Raw genomic sequence first — 23,348 nt, forward strand, 5'->3', positions numbered from 1 at the left:
CACATCCACATATAACTTGTCTCAACCTCCACCACAAAGCACAACCGCACTAAATGCACAAGTCAACAATACAAATGCCTTCTCTAACATTAGATACATAGATGATAGATCATAGCATTTTTCTAATCTCACTAAGCCCATCCCTTTTATAATAAAATATCGTCTTCACATCACTATTTTTAATTAAAAATATTATTAATATATTAAAATTGGTTACTAAAATTAATTTTAATATATTATAATTTTAAATAACTAAATACACATTTTTTATTTTATTAATTTAAATATAAATTAATTATAATAATAATTATATTTTTATAATAAAATATCGTCTTCACATCACTATCTTTTTATTATATTTTTTATTTTAACTTGAATGTATATTAATTTTTTAAGAACTAAAATGTTCGTTTTTTAAATTTTTGGGAACTAATTTAAGTAAGTATTTTATCGAAAAATAAATTAAAAATTAATTTATTTATCGGAATAAAACTTTAAAAATTGATCTGTATATTAAATCTTTTAAAATTAAAATATCCACTTTTAAAATTTGTAGAGACTAATTTGAATAATTATCTATTAAAAATAATTTGCCATAAAAGAAAGAAAAAAGTGATTAAAATGTGTTGGTTGGGAGTACATATCTTGGTGCAGACAAATCTCCTTCACCGTCCTTCACTTTATGCACATCTTCATCCCAAAAAAGCCGAAAAATCCGTTCAATTTCACTGCTTTCGTTCCCCATGTAACACAGCAGAATCTTCTGCTCAAGACAAAAGAAAAAACAAGCTCGAAAGATTCTTTGTTCCTTCAGCGCCAAGAGGTATGACATGACCATCAAGCTAGTAAACTCTGTGTGTCACAGACAATTATGCATCAAAGTCGTTACATTTTTCATTCGTATTTTGATTCTTATAAACTTCAACTACTCTTTGAACAACGATTCCATCTATCTAGCATGTACTGGGTTTAATTGTTCAGCTCACTTTTACTTTGTTCATGTCTTTGGTTTGATTTGATCATGAATGGTTCATCCTTCACTCACCGTTTCACATAATGAAGTGGGTTTTGCTGTGAAAAGTTTTAATCTTGAGGTGATTCAGAAGGCGATTGAGGGTTTTGAATAATTGGGTATGATTCCTTTTAGTTCTGATTAATAATTTAATCTGAAGATGAATCACTAGCTGGGTGAAGGGTATGCGTCTTGTTGATTATTGTTCGTTTAATTTTTCCTCCTGCTTGGTTTTATCTGATTTTTTTGTTATACTGACTTTTTCTCTGAACCTGAGGAATGTCTTTTGGTTTATCAAGTGGGGTTGTTCTGTTACCCTCTTGTATTAAACACTGAAGAGAAAAATTACAAACATGATGATTCATATTCTTCAGATTCAAGGAATTTGATGCTTTGCCGAATTTTGCATAACCTTTATATAGGTCAAAGGAAGATTCTGGTATTTTTTTTTTTTAAATATTCCATACATCATCAACATAAAAGACAACAACACTACTAAGTAGATTCTTTTGAGAAACAAAGGGTTTAGCTTTATTGGCAATGCATTCACTTAAAATATAATATCTGTTTGATTGCATACTGTTGAAAGCTTTCTACTTTGCCATTATGCTACTTAATGCTTCACACATTTATTATATTTTTTTTTGTAGGGTTGTAATACAAGGATACGTTATGAATATTTTGTAGTTGATAAGATGCTTGGGCATTGCAAAATATTGTCAGTTGCTGTGAGTTATGTATGCTATATCCCCCGCGATTCACGCTGAAGAGATGGGTTATGCTATGAGTAGACTGGAGATTGATTCTGACGTCTCCGATGATGGAAGTGCCATTTTTGAAGATTGTACTAGTCAACCGACCAAAAAACCCTTGAACTATTTAGACAATGAGATTTCTCAGCTCACAAAGTTGAAGTCGACGCCTCATCAATTGCTAGGCCAAGTTGGACCTGGAAGGCCTGAGTTGCCAGTTTCACCTGTAAAGTTGCTTGCAGGTCGGGAATCCAATTATTCAGGGCGAGGAAGGTTTTCGTCGGCCGACTGTTGTCATCTTTTAAGCAGATATTTGCCGGTAAATGGTCCCTCACTTATTGACCAAATGGCAAGTCGAGCATATGTCTCGCAGTTTTCAGCCGATGGTTCTCTCTTTGTCGCTGGGTTTCAGGTAAACTAAATTCTCCTTCACACCTTATTTAACTCTTTCAATGCTCCAATATTTTCCTAGTTTATGATCTGGTTCTTAGTATGTTGTGGAAACTACAGAGGAAGGCTTGCTTTATGGTCATATGAGGCATAGTTCTTTGTTGATCTCTTTAAACAAACATAAGGATGCCATTGTTTCAACTTTAATTAAACCAGGGATATTTACTTTGCAGGGAAGCCACATAAGAATATACAATGTGGATGAAGGTTGGAAAGTTAAGAAGAATATTCTAGCCAAAAGTTTGAGATGGACAATAACTGATACATCTCTTTCTCCTGATCAACGCTATCTTGTGAGTTTTCAATTTTTTTTGTCTATCTTATTGCATGGATAAAATTTATCTAAATCGTTCTTATCTGTTGCTTTCCTCTATGGTTATTTGATATCATGGAGGAAAAGGAAAAGAAAGGAACATGATTTGAAACAGAAGAAAATATAAGGAAATAAATGAACGGTGAAGTGGTGGAGGAGTTATCCCTCCCTTGCAAATGTAAAAGAAGGGAGGCTTTGCTTTCTTTGGTCAATATTACCATCCAAGAGGAAGAGGATGCGAAAATAGTTGGTCCCATCTAAGTAGCATTACTCTAAATCCTTTCCCTTCAAACTAGGGACAAAGTCCCTTCCTCTAGCACTTTCCCTTCCCTTTAGAAGACGAAAACATCTGCTACATGGAGGCAGGGGTGCTATTGTACATTGCTACTACTGTTGGTCTTTTTCTTATGACATCTGTACTCTTTGATTTCAGGTTTATGCCAGCATGTCACCTATCGTACACATTGTAAATATTGGATCTTCTGAAACAGAGTCTCTAGCAAATGTTACGGTATTGATGATGAATATTGCCACTATTTGAATTTAAATGGTTCTCCTAATTCCATGAAATCTCCTATTATCTTGAAAACTCTAGAAGATTACTGTGGATTAGCTATTCGAAAATTGGATCTTTCAATATGGATGTTTTATGCAAATATTATGTTTTAGTGCCATTATTTTCTATTTGTAATTCATTTCTGAAAATATGCAGGAAATCCATGATGGTTTGGATCTTTCTTCAAGTGATGATGGAGGTTACTCTGTTGGGATATTCACTGTGAAATTCTCAACAGATGGGAGAGAATTAGTTGCAGGAAGCAGTGGTGATTCTATATATGTTTATGATCTTGAAGCAAATAAGCTTTCACTTCGAATTTTAGCTCACACGGTATTGTTTCATGGCACCAACATTATGTTTATTTACCCTCACTTCCCCTGTATTCTGATTTCTGGTTCTATGATCCCAAAATCTAGTCCTCTCTGGGTCTGTTGTGTATGGTACAATTCATTTTGCATAAAATGAAGGACCATGTTTTATAACATATGTTGTTGAATGGCATGGTGGTTGGCTCATCTATAATATTGGCCATCCTTTTACATTAGTGCTTGTGAAGCTCTATTTGAAAGCTTGTTTTTGTTCATATATTTGTTAAAAGAAGTCAAAAGTGTATGAATATCTTTCAAGGATGTTGCTAGAATTTCCTGTCCCACAAGAGACACTGTTCTTCCTAGACTTTGTTTGAACTCACTATTCTATGACTACTATGCTTTGTTATACACAAGATGTGGTCTTTTGATAAGAAGCTTTGTATTATTAAATACTGATTACTAGTTTAATGAGAACTTTCCAAAATTAATTTACTAAAAGTCGTACAATCTGGTCTTTGATAGAAGAAGAATAAAGGGGTCATGTACTTATGTGGCTTCTAGTTGGCCTGGAATATTAATCAGTGGATCTAACATTTTTTTCTTCAGTCAGATGTGAACACCGTATGCTTTGCTGATGAAGCTAGCCATCTTATTTACTCCGGTAGTGATGATACTTTTTGCAAGGTATGTTCTGCACAATAACTGCAACATGGATTCTGTTAAGATTTATGTCCCATTTTCCTGCATCTCGGTAACTGCTGTTTTACATGTGAAGTCTTTGTTATTACTCGATACTCATCATTGGTTTTTACTGCATAGTTTCTTAACTCTTGTATTTGGCACTTAAATTGGAATGCAACCATAGCAATTTTGCCCTTTCTCCCTGTTCTATTGTCAAGGACACATTCTGACTTGCAAATTTGTGTAGGTATGGGATCGGCGTTGCTTAAATTCTAGAGGTAAGCCCGCAGGGGTCCTCATGGGCCACCTCGAGGGGATCACATTTATCGATAGCCGTGGGGATGGGCGTTATTTCATTTCAAATGGTAAAGATCAGACCATCAAACTTTGGGATATACGCAAAATGTCATCCAATGTTACGTGGTATGCTCATTTTAGCTTCCAATATCTTTCTAATGACCCCTTCTCTCTCTCTCTTTTTTTTTTATTTAAAAAAAATGCTAGAATACTCATTAATATGTTTGTTGTATGAAGTTCTTTACCTCTCTGCAAGTATATTTCATATTTGATGAAATGGTTGGCTACAGAATAGCATGTTCTAACAGAAAACTTTAATTTGTTCTAGCAATCCTGGCTATAGGAGTTATGAATGGGATTATAGGTGGATGGATTACCCACCTCAAGCCAAAAATTTGAAGCACCCTTGTGATCAGTCTGTGGCTACATATAGAGGCCATTCAGTCTTGCGCACTCTTATCCGCTGCTATTTCTCCCCAGCATTTAGGTAAGTACTATGCTTACCTTACTTTTGTATTGATCATTTTCCTTGTGTTCTCCTTTGATATTCTTCTTCCTTGAAACCTGTCATTTTCTCCCCTGGAAGTATTGGTCAACAATAAGTGCTGTTTTCTAAATCAGCCAACTCATCATCTTGGAATATTTCAGTTAACTTTTTCCCCTTCCCATTTGCAGCACTGGCCAAAAGTACATCTATACTGGATCACACAATGCATGTGTTTACATATATGATTTGGTATGTATATCGGTTACTGCTGCTTTATCTTTGTATATTCCTATAGTAACTACAATTTTTCGCGGGTTCAAATAGTATGAACGGTAACTGCATATTATGTCGCAGTCATGTCAACTAATTAACATGCATCAAATCAGAATTCTCCTTTATCACACACTGAATCTGTGGTAATATTCAGGTTAGCGGAGCTCAAGTTGCAACACTAAAGCATCATAAATCACCTGTAAGAGATTGTAGTTGGCATCCATTCCAAACTACACTTGTTAGCTCTTCTTGGGACGGTGACGTTGTCAAATGGGGATTTGATGGCAGTGCTGAAGTACCTCCCCTCTCCGCAAAAAGGAGGGCCTCCAGAAGGAGAAATTCTTAGGTGCTTCTGAAATGCATCGCGCGCCATGTTTATTGGTTGCAACCAAATTCACGCGGTGCTTCATGAGTATCGAAAAATCTCATCATCCAGGAGATACCTAAGAAGATTAACTATGATGTCCATCAAATGAACTATCAAATAATCTGAGAGATCTATGTTGATGAAGATATTTTGTTAGCATAATAAGGTGCAACATGTAAGTAGCACAAGATCTTGTACATAAATAGCCACTGGTATGACATGGAGGTTGATTCTTTGATAAGCTGTCTGTGCATGTAATAAATTTTATGTGTAATTATAATAATTGTTGTCTCGTTACTTTTGTAGTGAATCTAGTCGTTGCTTTTGTGTTTTTCCTTAAAGCAGAATGCCATGGTACACCCCAATTATTGTGTATGCACATTTATGGAAGTTCCAAGAATAAAGCCAAAATGGTTCTAGCTTCTACAAAGGGTTTGCGTCCTACCACAACCCAAAGCTTAAAAAAGAAGCAATCAAATAGCATGTTTGTATACTAGTGAAAGAATAAAAAAAATAAAGAAAAGAAGCAAAAAGAATAGCATGTCTGCAAATTTCTAGTTCCAATATTGCATTCCGTGGAAATTATTTTGGGTTTTGCGATCGATCCTTATCTAATAATAGGTAAAAATTTATGTGTTGTTAACTTTATGTGGAGTAGATAGTTAATTTCATGCGAAATTAATAATTGAGGGTTGTTAAATAATTTGACAGGTTTGACTAAATTATCATCTAACAGTTATCCGTTATCAATTTTTGAATGAAGTAAGAAAAATGAGTAGATAAAATAATTTTTATTTAAAAAGAAGTAGTTGTAGTTGACGAAGAAGTTTGGGGCCTCCAGTGTTACAGTTGACAATGGACCAGAGAGGCAGAGATGTTCCCCGAAGGACCCAAGTTAAATTATTGGATTATGTAACGTAACGATTATGTGTGCAAAATGATTAAAATGTCGACTAAATTATTTACACTCAGTACAGAAGATAGAAACAAGAGATGGAAGGATGAACATGCCTTTCATATACTGTGATTCCATATAACGGTAATATAATATATAACCACATATATAATGCTATTAAGAATTTAATTTTGTTTATGATCAGTATAAAATTTGACTACATTGCTATACATTTGGGTTACAATAACAAACATATCTATGGAGTAAAGAGCATTGAAGTGATTATAAACGTGTAAAATAAAAGAAATATGTTACCCTGGGATTAACGAGGTAACAACTAATTAACAAACGGATATGAGAAACGACAAAAATGGGGAAAGCCGCCATTTGAGGGACAAGTTAGAGCATAGTTGTTGAACTGCCGTTTATGGTCATGTGCTTCTCAACTGCTTAAGCCTACTCGTTACATACACAAACCTCAGTTTCTTATACTTACAAGTCAACACCTATCTTTTCTTTCACAGTTTAGTTTAGTTAACATGAAGATTAGTTAATTATCAAATAGTATGATTTGCATTGCTAACTTTATGATAGGCATCTCACAAATCATGGTCGAGTTTGTGAATTCCACATACTATATATAGAGACAAACACACAGGAAAAAACACGTAACAGTGACACAATGCCAATAATCAAATTTTGGTCCTTTCTTATTCATATTACAATATGAGTAATATATAGAACATTGTTGTAATATAGAACCTCGACTATTCACAGTTTCACACTGCTCACCTTATTCATCCTCATCAATAACGAATAAAAAATGCTAATTTGAAAAAAAAAAAAGAAAAAAGGGGAGAGATTAAACAAAAACTGAGAGCCTATACGATCAATTTTCATTTCAAAAGCTTCAACATTCCCTATTAGTTGAATGTATTATGAACGATAATAATATATATCATATAATAAATTCTATATCATATTAATATTATTATTATATTATATGATTCTTTTTACTCAAAAAATCATCATCCCCTCCATTGATTGCACTCCTCAGCAGGCCGAATCTTCTGCGTCCCGGACCTCACCGGACACCCCGTCTGCACCGGCGGCACCATACAGTTATACTGAACGCAAAGCGAGCTGCTCACCGGAATCTCCGCCGTGGGACTTATCGCTATTCCGGTCAGGTAATTATGCTGAAGATAAAGAATCTCTATACTCGCCGCCAGCAACCGGTCAACGAAGCTGGCAGGGACCTGCCCGGAAAACCCGTTGTTGTTCAGGTAAAGATACTGCACGTTCGCCAGCATGGGCGATATCTCACCGGAGAATCTGTTATAGCTAAGATCAACGGTCTGGATCGAAACGTCGTTGAACGGTTGGACCGGACCCGAGAACTGGTTCCTCTCGAGCTGGAGGTTTGTTAGGGGGTACGTAAAGAGTTGAGCTGGAATTGAACCGGTGAACCGGTTCAGGCTTAGGTCGAGGTAGTTTAGCTGGTTGAGCCTGCTTAGTAACCGGTCTACCGGTCCAGTGAACCAATTCCACGAGAGGGAGAGGTAGTGGAGTGAGGGTGGGAGGGAATCCGGTTCGATCGAACCGGAGAGAGTGTTATGTTTCAGATCGAGCCGGGTTAGCGTTTGAGATGAGAATTTGGGAACCGAACCGGTGAGACGGTTATGGCAGAGGACGACGTTGACGAGCTCCGGGAGGTTTCCAATCGCCGGGGGGATTGTTCCGGAGAGCTGGTTGTAGCTGAGATCGAGAGTTCTGAGGCTGCGAAGGTTGCCTAAACCTGCCGGAATGTCGCCGGAGACGAAATTACGACTAATGCCAAGGAATCGGAGATTGGTAAGTGCAGAGAGAGAGGGCGGGAGATGGCCGTAGATTCGGCCGGGGACGACTGTTAATTCAGCGAGAGCGGAGAGCTTTGAGAGTGCGGGGTCAAGTTTTCCGGTGAGGCCGGGGGAGCCGGCGCGGGGATCGCCAAGGTTTAGAGCAACGACTCTATCGGCATGGCAGAAGACGCCGGAGAATGTGCATGGATCAGAGGTGAAGTCCCAAGAAGAAAAGAAGTTAGAGCCGGGAACATCGTGAAGCGATTTACGAATAGATTGAAGAGCCAAGAAATCATTGGGATCCAATATAGCATGATGCACTCTGAATATGAAGAAGAAAATTAGGAAGATGAAGGGCGATGCCATTGTGTATAGTGAAAATGTGAAGGTGTTGGGTTTTATAGAGAGAAGAGAGATAGAGTAATGAATTCTTTTGAGCTGGAAAAAGTTGGGTATTCCGTGAATGAGAGAAAGAAGAGGATCGGTTTTTGGGGTGTGAAGGTCTTAAATATGGCGGAGAATGTGTAGGCTTGGAGGAGAAGCAAGAATATCTCCTTGCTCAATCAATCCACAATGTTAATCACCTCTTTATTTTTTCAATCTCACACAAGAATATCTCCTCTCACTCACTTGTATTAGCTACAATACAAATCCAGTATGGGAATCAGTAATATTAGTATATTACTAATTTACTTGTTTATTCTTATTTTAATCGTATTCAGGATCGTAACAAACGGTTGTCCGAGCCTACGTGGCTTCCGTACCTGACACCTCACACCTCCACCTAGCTCTACTGTACGTTTTACGTGTACAAAAGTACTATTATTATTTGCTGTTATAGCAAGATGCGCAAACATGAAGCCCGTTATAAGGCTTAAGTATTTTTGTATGCATGTGACACCATGTATACGTTGTTGTGGTTGAACCATTGTTGATGTAATTGGTCAAAGAAAAAAGAGGTGGACTGCACGGGGATTCAGTTTAAGCCACCTGGGTGTTGGGTTCCACTTCCATGCTTGAAGGTGGTCAACTTAGCCATCTTCACATGCTTCTTGTGTTCTGCACTCTTCTTCTTAGCTGTCTTTTTTTTGTCTTTACTTTTATTTCACTCATTTTTTATACTTTTACAATTAAACTTTACTAATACCTACAATTTTCCAGATCTTGACTCTCAGTATCTATTTACTTTGGTATTCTTCAACTAAATGACTTTATCTATCAATACCTACAATTAAACTTAATGTCATTTCCAAAACAGCATTTTAATATAATTTCAGTAAGACAGACTCACTTTAATGACTTTATTTGAATGTCAAATAATAACATCTCAAATATAATTATATATAAGAATTTTGCTGCTCTAAAGAATTTTTTTCTTTTGAGTTAATAAATTGAAGAGTTGTCAGTGAATGAATTGGGGTGCTAGCATTGCATGATTTCTATTATTACTATACCTGGCTACTGGCTAGGGATACATAGCTTTCACTTTAGGCCTCCATTATGTCTAACTTGGAACACACTACAACTGCATATATTTTTGATTGCCTATCATATTCATGTACCACATACCGTGTCAAAATAGAAACAAATTAAAATAAGATAATCCTTTAGGACCATCAATTACACTACACTTTTTATTCCTTCTTGGGAAAGGAACAAACATAGAAGCTTTTGAATGAGACACCAGAAAATTACAAAGGAGGAAAGTGGTTTGGGACACAAGCTATGTGTATGTCAGGGGTAGATTATGCATAGCCATATCCACATGGCTTCTTTAGCAATTCAAATTATGTTTCACCAATTACTTAAATTTAATATGTGGATTAATTAAGGAGTAGACGAAGATTACAAGTCAACATATATAATATATAGGAAAATGAAATTATCTTTCTTTTCGTGGGGGGTCAATTTCTTTTTCTTGCGTATGGCCAGGGTCAAAACTCAAAAGGCTTGCAGTAAAAGGAACAATAATAGGACTGCAATACGATACCATCACCTTGGATAAGGTATTCTTCCATCATTTCCTTTTTTATAGGCTTAGAATAAGGCAAAACAAGACATTGAGAACAAGATATAAAATTTAGACAAAACACAAAAATTATCATTCATATATTTTGTTTAGTGATAAATTAGAATAAATTATAAAAGTTAAATTTATTCTCATTTTTTTGCATTTAAAAATTTTTAAAGAAAAATATAATTATTTCTGATTGTATCTCATCTGTCAAATACGATTTTGTTTCTACATCTCTGTTTCCTCCTATTTCTATAAACAAATATAACCATAATGTCATGCTTAATTAAGAACTAAACTAACGGTAAAAATACCTAATTAACAAAATTTGGATTGTAGAGTCTGATTAGATAATTAATTTATTTTAGCTAATGTCAATCAATTTTATTAAAATTATTCTTTTATTCTAAATTTTAATCCTAAATTCTTTATATATATATATATATATATATATTGCAAAAGAAGCCTAAATGATTGTTATTATTAGCTTATTGCCACTCTTATACTCTATACTCTGCACTCTGCACAGTGAAAATCATTTTTTCAACAGCAGTCTATTACGTCAACAAGAAGTTAGTTTGTTAACCTCTCTCTTTTTACCAAACCCAAAACATTTTCAAAATTGTATTACTTAATTTTCAATAAGGTCACTGATTATTTGTTATGATAATTCTTCCATTATTGCTGCATATGGGATATATGAAGAATCAGAGCATAGAAAAGGACATGTCCTTATAGAGTTATATAACAATAAGCATATTATTTATTTATTTATATACGGTTGTTTGGTTTGGTTGTGTATATACATGCAAAACAACCGTAGCAGAGTATTCATATCTTCTTTCCTTTGAAAACAACACCTCTCATCAATTCAGAAGCAGTAACAAGTCTAAACATTAAACAAATGGCCCCCCAGCTAAAGGGGCATGTGTGAAGACTAATTACTAACTCAAAACACCCACCTTTTTAAATTCGTCCTATGAACTTCCATACCACGACTTTAAGGTGGAAGATTATTTTATGTTCCTGTTATGATTGATGGCACTGTTATTTAATGATTTCTTTTGTGCTGTCTATTTCATCAACTACTCTATTGTCTCTATGTATATAGCATGGTATCTTCTTCTACTACTCCTACCATGATTTATAATGTCTTTTCTACAACATTTTTAAGCCTTTTTCTTTAACCATTTCACCCATTGTCTGAATCATATTCATCTTTTTCACTTCAACAAAATTTATTTTCTAAAGAAATTAAATATATTTGACGAAGACATTCCATTTCTCCAACCAAATACATATTTTGCATGTCTTGGGCCCACAATTCCATCAGTTCATTTAAGAAATATGGATATGTGGTGGCGACCAAACAAAACTAAGGCATTCATGGGTGCTTCAATTCGATACAACCATGACACCCAACACTATTATTATCTTCCACGTCCCACTTGCTCATTACAGACCGAAACTCGTTATAAAAAAAGAACTTCCTGACCAAAAAAAAAGAAGATATATAAAAAAACGTTTTTGATTTGTTTTTTGGATAGGGTAGAAAAGAAATGAGAGCAAAGTTGGTCCATAAAGAAAAATTGAGACCCATGAGAAAAACTGAATTTATTTTGGACTGAACAAATATTTTTGTACTATTGGGCTAGTTTAAGATATTTCGGTTCTTAAATAGTTTGGGCGATAGGGTCCAAGTCCATATATATTTAATAAGACTTTTAATAAGACTTTCTTTGCTGTTTTGGTCTTTTGGTTTTTAAGTTTTGTTTTTGTTTTTTTTTGGGCTTAAGCCCCTTTAATTTACCAAAAAAAAGGCTTTTAACAAATCTGCTGACCCTAAACTTCTCCATAAAAAAATGCTAATGCACTTAAAAAAAAAATACAACCCTCTAAATTTTAAAACTTAAATCTCAGATTTTAAACTATAAATTATAAATTATAAATTTTAAATTTAAACTCTGAATCTAAATTCTATATCATAAATTTTACACATTAAATTTTAAATTCTAAATTAAAACTGTTGATATAAAATACAATAAATAAAGAGTAAATATTTTTTAATTAATAAAAAAGACAACACTCTTCAATAAAAAACGATTTAAGAAATAACCTGAAACAAAAGATTATTTTTTCCTAGACCTTGTCAATATTACTTTTTTAAATTTTACAACCAGACAATACTAAAATAAATAAATAGGAGCAGCTTGATATATCTAGAGTTCTAAACAGATATAAAAAAAAAATGAAGTATTTGATTATCTAGTAACAAAAATCTAGCATGTGTATCATTTATATATGGTGTTAACTGTTAATGCACAATAATCACAATTCCTTCTCAGTGCTTCCTCTGATTTGAACTAATCAGAGTCAAGAAACTCGTCTTGAAAGACTCTTGTGAAGAATGGAACTCGAGATTTCTTTGCAAACTTGATGCAGCTAAGATTCCCTTTCAGAAGCTGCACAATCTGCACCCAACATATCAATATATATAGAGTTCAAAACTTCAAATAAATCTGAAGATGAAATTAAAAAAGTAGAGAATGAACCAACGTGCCTGTCTCATAGAGGGACGACGAATTGAAGATTGTTGTATGCATAAAGAAGCTGCCAAGAGCATAACATTAATCTGCCTATAATCAAAGTCATCACCTCCTAGTGAAGGATCAATCAGCTCCCTAATTTTATTCTTCTTCAGCAAAGGTTTTGCCTATAAAAAACCATCCATTATTATAGGTGGTTACTCAAATAAAGATACTTTTTATGCGAAGATAATAGTTAAGATGTAAACATGTGTTATGTTAACCAGTTTAGCTAGAGATATCAATATCAGACTATTCAATGATTCTCGACTGTCATCTTCACGTAAAAAGTTGCATACATACCCATAGGACAAGACTTTGTTGCGAGTAATCAAGCGCTCTCCGGCCAGTTACTAATTCTAATAGCACAACACCAAAGGCAAATACATCTGTTTTCTCGTCCACTATGCCATGGAGTAAGTATTCTGGAGCAAGATATCTGTGTTACCCATTTCTAAGTTACTATGAGGTTACCAAAATTGTTTAAATATAGATTATAGAGGATTAATTTATTTATTTCTTAATGTTACAAACCCAAATGTTCCTTCAAATCTTGTAACACTGTGGTGAGTCCAATTCTCTGGTAGCCATTTTGCCAGCCCAAAATCACAAATCTGTGAAACAAAAACATAAAATTCAAATACATGAAGAGACAAGTTTCATAATTTCATAGCTACAAAAACCAGGAATCTTCCAAAATGAATATTTGTCTTTAGTGCCTTTAGAATCACAGAATCCAAAGTAAGATATAGCTGTATAGTGTATATACCTGAGGCTCAAAGTCATCAGTGAGTAAGATATTTGCAGCTTTTATATCTCTATGGATAATTCTTCTTTGACAACCTTCATGAAGATACAATATTCCCTCTGCTGTTCCTAATGCAATTCTCTGCCTAATAGACCAGGGAAGCTTCTCCTTGGACCCTAATAACAATCACAAGAAATTACAACACATGAAAATTTTGAAAAGGTTAAACAATTAATCCTGCATTACCATAAAGAACTGAAGCTAGGCTTCCTTTTTCAGACAATTCAAGAACCAGATGCATTCCACCTTCCACACCATAACCAACCAATTTAGCAGTGTTGGTGTGGCTTACATGCGCCATGATTCCAAGTTCTGATAAGAAGTCGCCTATAGTTTCATCAGCTGTTCCTCTTGTTAGTCTTTTAACTGCTACTAACTGATGATTTGGCAAACACCCTTTGTAAACCTCAGCATAACCACCCTTCCCAATCAAATTCTCTGCACAAAAACAATATACAATTACTATAAATTCTAAGAAAAAGAGATACATTTCTATTCTGAAACAATTACTAAACATTGGTATAAGCAGAAGTTTAAATGCAAAGCAAGTTGCATAATGCATACCTTGGCTGAAATATTTAGTAGCAATTTGTAAGTCACGGTGAGTGAAGATCTTCCAGGGTGAAGTATGCAATAATGAGGAATGAGAATCCATGGTAGCATGTGAAGTCTCCCTCATGCTACCACTCATTCTTCTTGAGAGCTTGAGAACACTAAGAGGATGCAATGTGGCCAAAGGCTTCTTTGACTTGCTTCTCAGCAATTGCACAAAAGTGTGCCACTTAGAAACATGTTTAGGCTTATCTTGATGAGACTCAGAATCCAAAGTGTGCTCTTTGGAAGAATAAGTGCTTGATTCTGATTCTGAGGTCCTTAGGAAATCCTCAAGAACACAAACTGGGGAATCCACTAACAAGTCCTTCATTATCTTTCAGAACAGGTGCTATTCAATGATACAAAGTTGAGAATAAAAGAAGTTAGGTAGCTATAATGGCAGAGAAGATTAAATAACATTTCAAAGTTAAAACATTATATGGTTGTATCTTTTTGTATGTATTGGGGACATGTAACAGAGAGGGACAATGAGACCAAGAAACAGTGAACAGAGACGCACTTCAACAAACAAACAAGTAGCCATCACTGCCCTTTTTACCATATGTTGCTTTCAAGTTTGCAAAATATGATTGCAAAAGGGAAGAGTTTGGTGATATGCCAATAATATAATGTCACATGTATAAGATTGCTATCTTGTTATTGTATACCCATAATTGTGGATTATACATTAATCATCGCTAGACGTACAAAACAAGAAAACCGCAAGCTTACACACTAATACTATTATATTCATGATTTATCTATTATTCAGGGCAAGTTAGGTATATAAATTATTTGGAGATTAAATTTATCAAATTATAATTTTTTAATATCACAGACAAAATTGCAACTTTTCTATATCTATAGAAACCGCTACATGGTGTAGAGATTTTCAATCTAACCTTAATTTTTTACGTGAAATTTTGTGTTGGGCAAAAACCGTTACACCCTCTAAAAAAAAATTGCTGAGCAAAAACCACGAATGAGAAGGAATACTGTCTTGCATAAACGGTGGTACACAGTAGCGATTTATGGATAAATAACTTTCAGAAACCGCTATAGCCATTCAAAGTTTTTGGTCAGCAGAATTTTGTCAACTACATCTTGTAACGGTTTTTGGCCAACATCAAATCCCACCTAAATCACTACATCCGGGACGGATTACATTTAATTAAAAATCACTATACCCTGTACTTATACAAAACAATATTCATAGATGGCTCAAAAATAATAAAATAAAATAAATATAAATTATAAGATTGGTCTTTTACCTATAAGATTGAAAAATACCGTGGTAAACTAAGAAAAATGAATATTGTATTTTGTAAAGAAAATTTCGTTTTTTTTTTGGGATTAATTAATATTAGAAGTAAAAGACTAAATCGAAAAAAAAAATGACATATTATTGAGTGTGTCACCAAAGATACAATATATAAGTATATATAGATGTTAAAAGAATTAAAGTAATAAAAACATACAATCTTATCATTAATATACAGATATTTTATATAAATATAAATGATATTAATTCATCTAAATTAATTCTAATTATTTTCTAACCATTGTTATTCACAACTCTGTCTTATGAATATCAAATGCCGTGTCAAAAGTTAGAGCCACCACAAACAAACCAACAAGCTACGCAAGTACGCAGTATATTTATTTCAAGATTTGCGTGTATATTTTCTTTTAAGTTACGTCATACTCATGCATATTTCATATTTCTTTTGAGATTCTATCTTTAATTTCACTAGATCTTATATCTATCATTCGTCTATTGTTACGTGTGTGCTCAGCACACCATGTGATTATTGTTATGGGTGAGACTTGGAAGTTGAAACACCTGTTTTGAGGTTTATTCTTTTCAATTTAGTTTTTATGATGAGAATTTTATTACATTTTTTTTTTCATTCATTCATTCCCCCTGAGCCGTTGTGTACATGATCTCCGAATTCCGCAAATTCAATAACAAATTCACAAAAACAATTTTCAACACAAACAAATAAGATATATAATTCTATTATCAGTTTTTAGTTGTTATGTATTATTATTGAAATAATCATAAATTTTTTTAAAATTTAACTATTAAAAATACATTTGATATAAATAAAAGTTTTCTAGAACAAAATTAAAATAAAATAAAATTTAAAAATAATTTTAAAACTTTTAATAAATTTTAAAAATAAAAAATATAATCCTAATCATTAATGTTGGAGGTATTATTTTTTTAATCCTAATAGATTGTCTTGTTCCATTGTCAATTTTGGAAGTGGCTGGAAGCTAAGGTAGTTGGGCCTTGCGGAGCATTGGGATGAAATCTTCATTGGGCCCAATAAGTACTAGTGTGCGATCTTTGACTAGTAATTTATTATAGTCTTCACCGAAAAATTATTATAGTCCTAATTTTTCTGACCCCAAAGGCCTAAAGGTCTCGCATCTTTGAATCTGTTGTCACGTCACGACAAGACAAGGAACTAATTATCACACAATTAACAGTAATAAGGAAATCTATGCATAACTAATTACCAGTGGAGTGGTCATTATGATTATAAAAATAATTTAAGGATAGAACTACCAACTAGCAGTACTCAATATTCAATAATGTTCCGTAACTGAAATATTTAAAAAGTAATAAAAAATCAATTTCAATAATTTTATTTAATATTTATTAATTATTATTAGAATAAATATATAATTTTAAATATAAAATATATAAAATTATGAAATTATTAAAATTAATTATTAATATAAAATATATATTAAAAATAAATTAAATTATATTTATATTTATATAAAAATATATTAATGATTAATTTTAATGTATAAATAATATTTTTATATTTTTATCGGTATAAACTAACTAACCTCACATTTTGTTCTCGTTCCTTAGCAAAATCAAATATTCATCCCCTTCAGTCTTACATCGCGTTAATAATAATAAAAATTTAGAAGAAGATAACTAAGAGATGGTTTAGAAGAACTCATCTTTTCTTTTTAAATATAATAATAAAAGTATACATTCACACGATGTATATATCTAGTAAACTTTTTCAAGTCAAAATTAAACTGCAGTATATATATTACTAATGCAAGAAAAATGTCACTAAAGAATCTTAAATTTGCTGAGCTAGTAACGAACTTGTTATTATTAATTTATTATATAATCGTAATTAGTAAGAATGAAAGGAAAGGTAAACGGTGGCTGGCTGTCGAGTGTTGACCGTTGAGAGTCTCAGAGAGAGAAAGAAAGAAGAATGATGTGATGAATGACGATGATATATTACTCAAATCACAGACCCACTTATTCTCTTTCTTTTCTTCTTCTTGGCAAATTATCAAACACCTACCAGGCACCTCCAATGTCGCTCTTCATCTTCCTCTTCTTTCTCTTCCTCCTCCCGCCGCCATCGCTCTCCCAAAACGACAACGTAACCTGCCCACTCAACACCACCCTCCTCACCACCCTAGGCGGCGGCTCCGAACCATCCTTCGACTCATCCTCAACGTGTCACAACGTCCTCCAAACCCTCCACCTCCTCCAAGCCGACTACCTCCGCCGCCAATCCCGCTTCGTTCCGCCGTTAAACTCCTCCGCCTCATGCTGGTCCACCTTTCAATCCTACATCACCAAATACGAACCCAATTTCGACGTTCGCTCGCGCTGCGGCCTCCAAACCTCCTGGATCTCCTATGGCTGCATGAACATCACCACCCTCCAACAATTCGAGTCCGTCGTCCCCGCCGCAACCATCCAAAGCGTTAAAAGTAGCTGCAACCAGTCTTTGGATAACAACGCACCCTGCGCCAGCTGCACCACCAGCTTGTCCAACTTGCAGTCCTACTTGAACGGCTCCACCGTCGGCAACGTCTCCGATTGCAGGTCCTACACTTCTATCTACGCTGCTTATCTTGCTGACCCTACTGATACCGGCACCGCTAAGTGCTTGTTCGGCCTTGATTTCTCTTCCTCCGGGAAAAGCAACAACGGTAAGAAGGTTCTTATTGGTGTTGTTGTTGCTGTTTTCTTTGTTTTGGGGTTGGTTTTGTTTGGTGGGTTCTGCGGTTACTTGAGGTGGAAGAAGAAGAGGAACGAGATTACGAAGAAAGGTGGTGTTGGCATGGATCAGATTGGTTTGAGTTCTTCTGGATTGGACTCCATGAACCAGAGCACTACCTTGATTAGGTTCAGCTTCGATGAAATCAAGAGAGCCACCAGGAATTTCTCAAGGGATAACATAATTGGGAGTGGCGGTTATGGCAACGTTTACAAGGGTTTGTTGAACGATGGATCTCAGGTTGCTATGAAGAGGTTCAAGAATTGTTCTGTTGCAGGTGATGCCAGCTTCACTCATGAGGTTGAGGTCATTGCCAGCGTTAGGCATGTCAATCTTGTTGCTTTGAGAGGCTATTGTACGGCCACAACTAATTTAGAGGGTCATCAGAGGATTATTGTGACTGATTTGATGGAAAATGGGAGTCTCTATGATCACTTGTTTGGGTCAAGAGGGAAGAAATTGAGTTGGCCCCTTCGGCAGAAGATAGCTCTCGGAACTGCTAGGGGTTTGGCTTATCTGCATTACGGTGCGCAGCCGTCAATCATTCACAGGGACATTAAGGCTAGCAATATTCTTCTTGATGAGAAATTTGAGGCCAAGGTCGCAGATTTCGGGTTGGCAAAGTTCAATCCGGAGGGAATGACACATATGAGTACTAGAGTTGCCGGTACCATGGGGTATGTTGCTCCTGAGTATGCCCTCTATGGGCAATTGACAGAGAGGAGTGATGTTTTCAGCTATGGTGTCGTGCTTCTTGAATTGTTGAGTGGGAGGAAGGCTCTGGAGACGGACAGCGACGGACAGCCAAATGCACTGACTGACTTGGCCTGGTCATTGGTTAGGGAAGGTAAATCATTGGATGTTATTGAAGATGGAATGCCGGAACAGGGTGCGCCGGAGGTTCTTGAGAAGTATGTGTTGGTTGCTGTGCTGTGCTCACATCCTCAGTTGTATGCTAGGCCTACAATGGACCAGGTTGTTAAGATGCTGGAGACCGATGAGTCTGTGCCTTCGGTTATGGAAAGGCCAATACCTTTTACTGCTGGGAGGATTGATATTGAGAAATCTGCTCTAAGCAACTCAGGGCAGCTTTGTAGTCCAACCGGTTATCAGGCATTCACAATGCAGAGTAAACACCTTTCGGATCCTAATAAGCAAGAAGAGCTTAAGGAAGGAGAAGAGGGAAACTCTGAGTCCGGGACCATGAGCGTGGATTGAGGGCAGGGAAGTTGTTCAATCATCTACTTATACTGGTAATTTAGAACTTTGGACAAGAAAAAATCATTTGATTATCTTGAACTAGCTTAGTCTCAGCATGATTTCTTTGTACATTTTGATTTTGTATTTTATGATTGTTTAAGCACGATTTCTGTTTGTAAAGTAAAATATTGAGGTTGTACAAAATTTTGATTCTTTCTTAGAGTTGGGAGTGATGGCAATTGAGTATGATCAACTTTTGTTGCTGATTTTGCTGTCAGTTACTCAAATTGATCCTTTAGAACTAATAATACACACTAGAAAATTCTTAAACTTACAATGTACAATTTGAGCAAGCATGTTCTAAATTTAGGTCAAAGCTAAGTTAAAGCTAGTATATTAATTTCTACTGTAACTGTGGATCACCTTAGTAGTTCCTTAAAGGATAGCATATGGTTCAAGAAGTCTTTTTATCCTATGTTACAAAGTAATGAACTTACTCCAGCAGAAAGGATATCAGAGGAAATAGGAAAGTTAATAATCAGATAGGGTGCAACTAAATAAGTGCTATTATGATGCTTGGTTGGATTATTCTAGTTGTTCATAATTTGGTAAGTGATCTTTATTTTATTCGTAAAAAAGAATTCCATTATTAGCCATAAAAGAAGTGCTGGCAGGGGTATGAGTTAGGAACTCCATTATCAGAAAAAGTATGCTGATTCCCTTGTTTATTTAATAATAGGATTATAATTGATCATGTCGTTAACACAACTATAAATTAATGCCTTGGTTGTTACTTGTTAGACAATATAACTACTACTTACTTACCAGGCTGATGATAATAAATTAGGTAGAGGTGGTGACATTTTGGAACATTTAAGTGGTGTGTAATATAGCATATTTGACTCCGGGTACATTTAATAATAATTAAAAAAAGAGAATTTAATAATAATTAAAAAAAGAGAGGCTGCCATGAATAATCAAATGAATCAGTAATCTCTGACCTCATTCCATATTCTATTTCCCTGCGAATTTTATGCCAAAATTAGTGTTGAACAGATCTTGAACTTGAAGGGGATTTAGTTATGATTGCTGCCAACAAATGGATGAGGATTGAATAATATATGAAACTGCGGTTAGTGAAGCTTTTGAAACTTATGGGTATCCTTCATTCGTTTTAAAGGCAAAACATACTCACAATATATATTATTGAATTAACTATGGTTAACACTTAATCATTTTAAGTATATTTTATCAAAATAGCAGCAAAAAAACTCATATTGTTGACAAAAGTAACTTGCAAATAAGTCTTCAACAAATTTAAAAATGTGACAAAATAACTATATATTTATATATTTTTTTTAAAAAGTTAAAGAGCAGATTTTAATATAGTATTTTATAAACATAATTAGAAAAATAATACTTTTTTATTCTTAATATTCAGTAAATAAAAAAATTATTTTTGTTAGCAATATAAATTTTCAAATACTATTTAATAATCCTAATTTTAATTAAATGAAACATGAGGGATCCACAATAATGATAAAAGGGTTGAAGTTCTTTTCTCGAGTAACCTAGGCTGATAAAGCATCTTGTCTTTATCTCTTAACTTTTTATGGTCTTTCAAGTTTCAAAGAGACAAGCTGGTAAAATTAAATTTAACTCAGCAGCCGTTAGATTGGATCTAAATCCAAATTTTATGAAATTCACACATGGTGGACACACATGATCATTTATTAGTTACTATTATCTATAAGAAAAAAAACAAACAAATAAATAAATAAACGGACAAACACATATACTCAAGTGGCCACTGGCCACCAAACATTTATTTAGGATAATACAAAGAAATTTGTACTTGAAAAACATAGATAAAGGCCTCAGGTTTTATTAGTTTTTTTTTTTATCAAAGATAAAAAATTTTATTAGGTGGTTATTTAAAATGTTATTTGTACATTAAAATCAGCCACTAAAATTAACTATTAATGTATTTGTATATAAATATATATGTGATTTAATTTATTTTTAATATATATTTATATTTCAGTATATATTTTATACTAGTAGCTGATTTTAGTAGCTAATTTTGGCATACATGTATAATGCTTGGTTATTATAATAGGAGAATAAAATGTTGTAAAATAAATAAGAAAGAGGTAATAAAATAAAGTATAAATAAAAAAACATCAATATCACTATTTATCAATACTATTGTACTACTATAAAAATGATATATTAATATTATATTAGTAGTATGTGAAGGAAGAAAGTAAAAAAGTGCTTTATATAAGAAAGAGAGAGAGAAAGTATTTGTTTTTATTATTGTCGTGTGTATCGTCAGAGGCAAAGCCTCTATCTATATACACGGGCTTGCTACACATACAAGCAGTTAAGGCTACAAGCCTTACAAGTTGGCCCAGCTCAGAAATAATACACGCGCACTCACTCCTTAGAATGGAGCGTCAATAGCACGCGCGAACGCGCTCATTATGACTCACTCTTCCTCTTCTCCTTCAAAGAAAACGCAAAGCGTCAAGTTTCAAGGCACATTCCAAAGAAATTACAATTCTGAATAGACGTTCGAACTCGTCGCGAAAATTAGAAGAAACCAAAAACAAAAGATAGAACTCTCCATCAACAATCTCCAGAAAAAACGAAGAAATATTATTCAAGATAAGTTACTGTTTTACTGATCTTGTAGATTTTCCACATTTTTGTTTCTGATTTTGAAATCGAAGAACTAGGTTTTACTGTTCTTCTAAGTTCTTCTAGGTTTTACTGTTCTTCTTGTTCTAAATCTCATATTACTGTTTTTACTGTTCTTCTTGTTCTAGGGTTTACTCTTCTTCTAAGTTCTTCTAGGTTTTACTGTTCTTCTAAGTGGTTCTAGATTTTACTGTTCTTCTTGTTCTAGTTCTTCTCCTAACTGATTTTTCACTGTATATTGTGTAATTTATTGGGTGTATATGGCGTAATTTATTGGGTGTATATGGTTGATTGTTGTGTGTATATGGCGTAATTTGTTGGGTGTATATTTCTGAACCCATATAATGTAATATAATCAACTGTTGCAACTGTTCTAATATTGCTTGTCCTTGGGTGTATATTATTGCTTGACATTGTAATATTGTTAGAGCTTGTATATTTATCCATGTTTCATTGAATTGAACATAATTTTTAACTGATCTAATTAAATGCTTATGAATCGGTTTGGGTTTTACTATGAGTTTGTGTGTTTTTCTGTGATTTCAGGTATTTTCTGGCTAAAATTGAGGGAGCTGAGCAAAAATCTGAGTTAGGCTGAAAAAGGACTGCTGATGCTGTTGGATCCTGACCTCTCTGCACTCGAAATAGATTTTTTGGAGCTACAGAAGTCCAATTGGCGCGCTCTCAACGGCGTTGGAAAGTAGACATCCAGGGCTTTCCAGCAATATATAATAGTTCATACTTTGCGCGAAGATAGATGACGTAAACTGGCGTTCAACGCCAGTATCATGCTGCTGCCTGGCGTCCAGCGCCAGAAACAGGTTACAAGCTGGAGTTCAACGCCAGAAACAGGTTACAACCTGGCGTTGAACGCCCAAAACAGCCCCAGGCATGTGAGAAGCTTAAGTCTCAGCCCCAGCACACACCGAGTGGGCCCCATAAGTGGATTTCTGCACAATCTATCATAGTTTACTCATTTTTTGTAAACCTAGGTTACTAGTTTACTATTTAAACAACTTTTAGAGATTAACTCTATACCTCATGACATTTTCAGATCTGAATTTTATACACTTTGACGGCATGAGTCTCTAAACTCCATTGTTGGGGGTGAGGAGCTCTGCAGCGTCTCGATGAATTAATACAATTACCTT

General features: G+C 34.5%; 4 protein-coding genes across 5 annotated transcripts; 2 read left to right on the top strand and 2 right to left on the bottom strand.

Moving 5' to 3' along the window:
• Positions 1 to 634: 634 nt before the first annotated feature.
• On the top strand, positions 635 to 5,843 carry LOC107492857 (LEC14B protein). 2 transcript variants are annotated; one of them, XM_016113905.3, is made up of 10 exons: positions 635 to 823; positions 1,663 to 2,176; positions 2,388 to 2,507; positions 2,961 to 3,038; positions 3,240 to 3,416; positions 4,004 to 4,081; positions 4,326 to 4,501; positions 4,704 to 4,862; positions 5,051 to 5,111; positions 5,290 to 5,843. In XM_016113905.3, the coding sequence occupies exons 2-10, from the start codon at positions 1,748 to 1,750 to the stop codon at positions 5,479 to 5,481; spliced, it is 1,470 nt and encodes a 489-aa protein (XP_015969391.1). In that variant the 5' UTR covers positions 635 to 823; positions 1,663 to 1,747; the 3' UTR covers positions 5,482 to 5,843. The 2 variants fall into 2 exon arrangements, with proteins under 2 accessions (XP_015969391.1, XP_015969392.1); XM_016113906.3 differs by lacking the exon at positions 635 to 823 and adding an exon at positions 897 to 1,131.
• A 1,262-nt stretch (positions 5,844 to 7,105) lies between these two features.
• On the bottom strand, positions 7,106 to 8,818 carry LOC107492856 (receptor-like protein 31). The gene has a single exon (XM_016113904.3). The coding sequence runs from the start codon at positions 8,602 to 8,604 to the stop codon at positions 7,426 to 7,428; it is 1,179 nt and encodes a 392-aa protein (XP_015969390.1). The 5' UTR covers positions 8,605 to 8,818; the 3' UTR covers positions 7,106 to 7,425.
• Positions 8,819 to 12,473: 3,655 nt separating this feature from the next.
• Positions 12,474 to 14,738, bottom strand: LOC107492802 (receptor-like cytosolic serine/threonine-protein kinase RBK2). The gene is made up of 7 exons (XM_016113857.3): positions 14,210 to 14,738; positions 13,832 to 14,083; positions 13,607 to 13,761; positions 13,372 to 13,451; positions 13,141 to 13,276; positions 12,813 to 12,965; positions 12,474 to 12,723 (listed from the first exon to the last, which is right to left on the bottom strand). The coding sequence occupies exons 1-7, from the start codon at positions 14,568 to 14,570 to the stop codon at positions 12,616 to 12,618; spliced, it is 1,245 nt and encodes a 414-aa protein (XP_015969343.1). The 5' UTR covers positions 14,571 to 14,738; the 3' UTR covers positions 12,474 to 12,615.
• Positions 14,739 to 17,436: 2,698 nt separating this feature from the next.
• LOC107492854 (probable LRR receptor-like serine/threonine-protein kinase RKF3) lies at positions 17,437 to 19,831 on the top strand. Its single transcript, XM_016113902.3, has one exon. The coding sequence runs from the start codon at positions 17,506 to 17,508 to the stop codon at positions 19,510 to 19,512; it is 2,007 nt and encodes a 668-aa protein (XP_015969388.1). The 5' UTR covers positions 17,437 to 17,505; the 3' UTR covers positions 19,513 to 19,831.
• The last annotated feature ends 3,517 nt before the right edge of the window (positions 19,832 to 23,348 follow it).

This window comes from Arachis duranensis, chromosome 6 (genome assembly GCF_000817695.3).
Source record: "Arachis duranensis cultivar V14167 chromosome 6, aradu.V14167.gnm2.J7QH, whole genome shotgun sequence".
Lineage (NCBI taxonomy): Eukaryota > Viridiplantae > Streptophyta > Magnoliopsida > Fabales > Fabaceae > Arachis > Arachis duranensis.

Coding starts and splice junctions, on each gene's coding strand:
- LOC107492854 (XM_016113902.3), top strand. CDS start 17,506: ATGACGATGATATATTACTCAAATCACAGACCCACTTATTCTCTTTCT.
- LOC107492856 (XM_016113904.3), bottom strand. CDS start 8,604: ATGGCATCGCCCTTCATCTTCCTAATTTTCTTCTTCATATTCAGAGTG.
- LOC107492802 (XM_016113857.3), bottom strand. CDS start 14,570: ATGAAGGACTTGTTAGTGGATTCCCCAGTTTGTGTTCTTGAGGATTTC. Junction 14,084..14,209: donor TACTAAATATTTCAGCCAAG/GTATGCATTATG, acceptor GTTTTTGTGCAG/AGAATTTGATTGGGAAGGGT. Junction 13,762..13,831: donor CCTAGCTTCAGTTCTTTATG/GTAATGCAGGAT, acceptor GATTGTTATTAG/GGTCCAAGGAGAAGCTTCCC.
- LOC107492857 (XM_016113905.3), top strand. CDS start 1,748: ATGTATGCTATATCCCCCGCGATTCACGCTGAAGAGATGGGTTATGCT. Junction 3,039..3,239: donor AGTCTCTAGCAAATGTTACG/GTATTGATGATG, acceptor GAAAATATGCAG/GAAATCCATGATGGTTTGGA. Junction 4,863..5,050: donor TATTTCTCCCCAGCATTTAG/GTAAGTACTATG, acceptor TCCCATTTGCAG/CACTGGCCAAAAGTACATCT.